Here is a 6,356-nt window from a genome sequence, read left to right on the forward strand (position 1 = left end):
GACAGAGAGGCTCATATTAAAAGACACAACAGGGAAAAGCTGCACTAGAGTGACAGTTTATTAACAATAAAACTACAGAGCAAGCACAAAACAAATCTGTGACGTTATCACTGAGAAAATGTTCCAGCTGTTTCTTTTTGATGCTCAAAAATGTACAAAATCAGACCACAGATTTTGCAACAAAGCCTCAAAAAACATCCAAACTAGACCATCTGAACTCTTTATTTCATGGTTTGGAAGCGTCTTTTTCATCTAAACTTGTTTACTCCAGGGTTTTTTGGAAAACATTAGAGCTTAACAGCCATTTTGATAATTGAAAAATCGTGTCATCATCTTACACATTTTTTTTTTTTTTTTTTTTCAAAAAACGCACCACATTCTCATTTCTCAGTTCTCGTCTGTCAAGTTGCTTATATTAATGCTTCTCTTCCTCAGATAGGGAAGTCAACTTAAAAAGGGAACAATAGGACTTTTGTTCAAACAAAACAACAGTTTAAAGTCATACATGGCATTTTCTGATTGCCCTTTAACATTTGATCAACAGAACAATAAATCATTAATAACAGAATAATAAATGCAGCCGTGTTGTACATTCTCTATTGTGGCATTTTAAAATGTAAATTATTGGCAGATGACTGATTCTCTGAATAATAGACTGGTGAAAACAGCTGCTCATGAGACAATATGCAGCTCTGTTTCTCCTGATGTTGCCGCTTCGGTGCACTTTTATCATTGAGCTCCATCTTCAGTTCAGTGAATGCACAGAAATCATCCTGACAGCTCCTCAATAACTTCTCTCTGTTCTCCCTCATGTGATTCATACTCTGCAGTTCGGGCCTGAAGACAGCATGTGGCGTTCTCCTGCTGGTTTCAGTCACATGTTTTCTGGCGCTGCTCTCCGTCAACAGCGACATGATCATCTTCCACTACCTGTTTGCTGGCTTCAACTGCGTCCAGGTGAGCTCTCTAAAACCTCATTCCCCTGTAAAATCTCATTCACGGGTTGGTTTCTGTGGTTTTTCTCACCCTCTTCTCTTCCTCTGTCGTCCAGGGTCCCTTTGTTTTCTTCTTCCGCATTGTCTTCAATAAGGAAGCGAGGAATGCCATGAAGTACTGCTGTAGCCGCAAGCGTCCGGATCACATGATCAAATCCAAGGCCTCAGTGAGTCCCTCGACAGAAATTTCATTCAGTCAGATGGCTTTGGTTACATGTTGGGGAGCTGCTGACACACTCACACACAAACCAGCTGTTTGAGGGAATTGAAGAAAAATCCACGAAAGAAAAGTTCAGATAAGAGACGCTGCAAATGAAATTATGGGAGGGAGATTTAAATGCCGTGAAATCAGATAGATGTATTTTTAAAGCAATATGTTTCACATTTATTGTTAATTAGTGTTTAAATTTAACAATTTGGTGCTTTGCTTTTTTAAAAAATCTAATTGTCATAAACATTTCCATGCTCTGATCTCCAGACAGAAGAAGGATGTCAGGAGGTTTGAACTTCTCCAAAATATAAACAGTGTTTTTACGGGATTTATTGATGATAAGAAAAATTAAGAATAACACCAATCCTTTAAGCATTTTCAATCAATGTGTGTTTTTATCAGCAGCTCCAACTGTTAATTCTGTACCGTTTGTTAGATTGTTAAAACACTCCTATTTGCTCCCCTTGTCTCTGTAGGGCTACAAATGCAACGCCAACTACATGGACGGCCGGTTGTACCACCTTCCCTTTGGAGACTCCAGTGTGTCTCTGAACGGCACCATGCAGAGCGGAAAGAGCCAGCAGAGCTACGTGCCGTTTGTCCTCAGGTGAGATTAAAGATGAAGATGCTGCGTGACTTGACGGAGTGACAGGAGCAGCTTTAAACTGATCTTTTGTGTCTTTTCAGGGACGACGGGCTCAGCAACAGTCAGGCGCACATCGCTCTCAACGACCACGCATCACTCTTCCATGAAACTAAAGAGCGCTTGGATGGTATTTTATCTCTTCAGTCTCGCTTATTAAGTTTAACTGTAACGGTACGACGACATCAACCTCTCCTCTGTCTGTTTGTAGATGGCGACAGCGACTCAGACAGCGACCTGTCTCTAGAGGACGACCAGAGCGGCTCCTACGCCTCCACACACTCGTCTGACAGCGAGGACGAGGAGGGTCCACTCCCCCCCAATGAATGCTGGGAAAACCTTGCATCTAATACGGGCAAGAGACCAGACAACGGTTTGAGTAAGATGCACTGGCCTATGGATTATGCAGCAGCAGTGAGCGGTGACAGCGAGCTCGCAGGTACAGACAGACTGAAGCCGGACGCTCTGGCCAATGCAGAGCTGAGTCTGGGACACGACGCGCGAACGTTTTTGGACGGCAGGACGCAGGACACGATGATGACGCTGCTGCCCAGTCTGCCGAACCTCAACGCCCACCCACACAGAGGTAAAGTTCAGCCTGACACACAACACCTGCAGGAGTTAATGACACATGTAATTAAAAAAAAAAAACAGAGGCTTTGTACTTGCTGTTCAAATTCCAGCCTGGGGACCACACACACACACACACACACACACACACACACACACACACACACACACACACACACACACACACACACACACACACACACACACACACACACACACACACACACACACACATTATGTTTCCTATCGTATCTTGATCCTGTTCTATCTGTAAAAAGGCCAAAGAAATACTTGGAAAAAAAAATTTCTTCCTGCGCAGGGATCCTGAAGAAGAAGCAGCTGTCTCCGATTGTAGAGAGGAACGGCCTCGACCGCATCCACAACGAGCTCATCCCGGGCACGGCGTCTCCGCAGGGATCCTCCTCCAGCGAGAGTCGAGCCGCGCCGGCTAAAGCCAGCCTGCCGGATCAGCTGAATGGTGTCGCCATGAGCATCAAGGCGGGGACGGTGGACGGTGACTCATCAGGATCAGAGTGAGTGTTAACACAAGACGACACACAACAACAGAACAACATCAGATACCAGCATGGACAGTGTTGTTTTTTCCCACCTGTCAGCACGTCCACTGTTGTATCACGGTGCGTCGCAGGAGTCATTCAGTGTTTCCTTCAAATGTCTGCGTCAAACTACGACTCGTGTCGCTGTCCTCACTGATTGTTTGTTTTCATTGCTTGTGGTCTGTCTCGCATCCGCCTGATTATCTTCAGTGTTAAACCAAATGAAGACAGAGCCCATCCTGCTACCAAACAGCGTGCAGGGATCTAAACAGATTTAACAACTGGACCTGAGAATGTAGTGATCTAGTGACTTTAAGCGTTGGATGGATTACTAAAAGATGCTTTATCCATCCCTGTTAAAGGACCAGTTCAGGATTTCTCTGTTCTGTACTCACTGCTCGCTCACGTGGAACACAGACGTCACCCATCTGTTGCTTTGTTGTGAGCATCCAGCTGTTGAATACTTGATGTAAATTTAACATTCAGTGTAAAATAATAAAGACATGACAATAAATCAGACATGAAATATTTACAGTATTAATAAAGTCATAATACAAGCTATTATTTTATTTTCATAGCTGAAAGAGCAGGATGCAGTTTGAACCTAGAAGATTGGCAAATTAGCAGCATCCTGCTAATATAAACACAGTGAAACAGTTTGAAATGGGGTATTTTTCTCTCTTCTGGTTCAAATTTCTTGCTCAGAACTACATATTGTTCCTTTAAAGCACAAACAATCAGGCATTGTATGAAAGTATAGTTAATGTATTGCTTCTCCAAGCAGAAATATAATAGTAATTAATTGTATTAATAATAACATTTCCATGTATATTTATGTCTCATGACGACGGCGTTTATCAAAGAAACTTCAATGCTCGAGTCTGAAAAACTCTAAACTGTAGTGAACTAATGACCCTTCTTTGCTCCTTCTCTCTTTTCAAAAATCATAGATTTTTATTCTTTAATTTTATCCCATGAAGCTCTGATCCTCATTCACAACAATCAGGATCACTGTCTTCAGATTGGTGCATCATTTCAGCATCCATCACCGCTCACACGTGTGTGTCTGCTTGTGTTTGTGTTGAAGTGTTTCATCGCCTCACGTGTTCATTTTTTTTCTTTTTGTGTTCTCTCATTTTGCGCGGCATTCCCCTCCATCCATCCTGAATCCACCACCCACATCCTCCTCCTCCATGCACCACCCTGTTCTCCCAGCAGCCACTGCAACACCTCCATGTGACCGCGCTGACGGAGGGGTGTGTCTTTGCAGGTCATAGAGCCTCCTTCCTCAACACTGACTGCAAAATGGGAGCACTGGACTTCTCCTTTTTAAAAAAAACGTGGAAAAAGAAGGAATTCCCCCTCGTCATCATGATCCTCTAATGAAGTGTGTGTGCGTGTGTGTTGTATTGTGTGTGAGTGTGTATGTGTGTGTTCGAGTTCATACATGTGTGCCAAACCTCAGGAGTCACTGCACTGGCCCGGGCTCATGCACACTGACAGAACGAGTCTCACTGTCCCTTTAAAGAATCATTTTGTTTACATACTTGAAGCAATGCACTTTTTTTTTTATTACCACCCGGACGTGTTGGTGGTCGATTCTTTTATTTTATCTTTCGTAGTGTTATTTTTGTTCCAGGATATATATTTTGTTTTGAAGACTGTGGAACAATACAGAGGTCATGATTTTGTTTTGTTTTTGTTTTTGGGTGGGTCATTTAGTTGTAGACTTGCAAACATTCAGGGAATTTCCTATTTGTTTTTTTTTTTCATGCATCACTACTTTGTGACGTCTTCCTGGTTCTCGCCTGCTTACATTTCTGTTTGGTGTTTGTGCCAGTCTGACGTTTGAGGAGTTCAGACTCAGGTTTATTGCCTGAAATGTCCAAGAGGCAAAAAAAAACAAAAACGGTCGAGTGCAGGTCGTCCACAGACTCGGAGGATTTCTGAACTTTAAAACAAGGAAGAAAGAACGGTACCTGCCTGCTGATGGATCCTCCGTATAAGCTATTTCTCACTCATGAAGGACGTTTCCAGAGGCAGTGGACTCGTCGCCTTCTGCACTGCTCGGCCTTCCAGGAGGGAAACCTGCATGTGCAGACCTTAAAAGGACTTAAAAGGACTTTTGATACATCTTTTTTTTTTTTTCGTTTGTTTTTGTAAATCGCAGAGGGCACATTTTTTATGGACGTTAAAAAGCGCTCTCATTTTGTCATCGTTGAACGCATTCATTGGAGTTCAGTGACTAAAACAGCTGTATTTTATAGATTAGCTACGGAGCTTTTGTGGTTTGTAAAATAATGAAAATACATCTGAAATTGTGCTGTAATACTATTTGAGCTGTAATCCATTATACTGTACAGAGTGGCCTGTAAATGAACCGAGGACATATCTTTAAATGTAAGTAAACATGTAAACTTCCCTGTTTTTGTTTTTTTAGGAAATCGTTCTTGAGACTCAAGAGGAAATATCTTTTACCTTAGTTACTACTTTCAGTTCAAGTTGATGTGATATTTGTGGATGCCATTTTACCAACCATATGAATTTAATGTATAGAATTGATGCCATAAGAATCAACACTACCAGGTCAATCATATCAACTCTGGTGTCCCAACAGAGAAATGTCTCTTTGACTCTGACGCTCCTGTTTTTACTGATTAAACTTTTTTCTACCATTTCCTCCCTCTTACCACATTTTTAGCCGTGCCAAGATCTTGTGGTGTTTTCTCTTCTTGTTTTTTTGACTGTATGATGCATTTTGCATTATATCAAGGTTACATCCCGCTACTGCACCGGTGAATCAATCCAAAACTTGCTATAAAATACCAGGTTACAAACTAGAAAATCACAGCTTCTTTATGTCAATAAATACTTTAACTTGAATCTGCAGTTTCACAGCTGAAGGTGAATAATAAAAGATTTTTAGAATATGGCGCTTATTAACTTTCTGGTGGAACGCTTGGTAACAAAGTTAATACAGTTAAATATTAAGCTGCAGCCAGCCACAATTAGCTAAGCGTAAAAACTGAAAACTAGCCACGCTCGGTACAAAGGTTACAAATCTAACCTACCAGCACGTCTGTGCAGCACTACGTATCCTATTAGCTGAGGCTGCACAGAAACCGATAGATAAAAATGATAATTTTATGTTTTGTGTTGATAACAGAATCTTAATTATCTGAACTAGTCCTTTAATTGACCCATTGCATTTGAGAAAACAAACTCGTGCACATTTCTTATATAAAATAAATTCGAGAGCAGGCTGCTGACAATAAAAATCTCTCAGCCTGTTTTTAAGAAGTGTCTTTTACACTGTTCTCAGTCGTACATGTCACAGTTGAAGGGGTTTGAGCGGTTAAGTGTTTAAAATATTTAATCCT

General features: G+C 41.5%; 1 protein-coding gene across 4 annotated transcripts in view; it reads left to right on the forward strand.

Annotated features, from left to right (window-relative positions):
• celsr2 (cadherin, EGF LAG seven-pass G-type receptor 2) overlaps window positions 1–5,655 on the forward strand; it is a 65,285-nt gene extending 59,630 nt beyond the window's left edge. Inside the window, exons 29-35 of one of the 4 annotated variants that reach the window (XM_037100466.1) lie at window positions 831–957; window positions 1,052–1,162; window positions 1,683–1,813; window positions 1,894–1,979; window positions 2,061–2,435; window positions 2,739–2,952; window positions 4,192–5,655. In XM_037100466.1, coding sequence (XP_036956361.1) covers window positions 831–957; window positions 1,052–1,162; window positions 1,683–1,813; window positions 1,894–1,979; window positions 2,061–2,435; window positions 2,739–2,952; window positions 4,192–4,216 — 1,069 coding nt within the window. In that variant the 3' untranslated portion in view covers window positions 4,217–5,655. Of the gene's footprint in view, window positions 1–830; window positions 958–1,051; window positions 1,163–1,682; window positions 1,814–1,893; window positions 2,436–2,738; window positions 2,957–4,191 lie in introns of those variants that run through there. The other 3 variants (XM_037100467.1, XM_037100468.1, XM_037100465.1) reach the window with 3 other exon arrangements.
• Window positions 5,656–6,356: the final 701 nt, after the last annotated feature.

Source organism: Acanthopagrus latus, chromosome 6, assembly GCF_904848185.1.
Source record: "Acanthopagrus latus isolate v.2019 chromosome 6, fAcaLat1.1, whole genome shotgun sequence".
NCBI lineage: Eukaryota > Metazoa > Chordata > Actinopteri > Spariformes > Sparidae > Acanthopagrus > Acanthopagrus latus.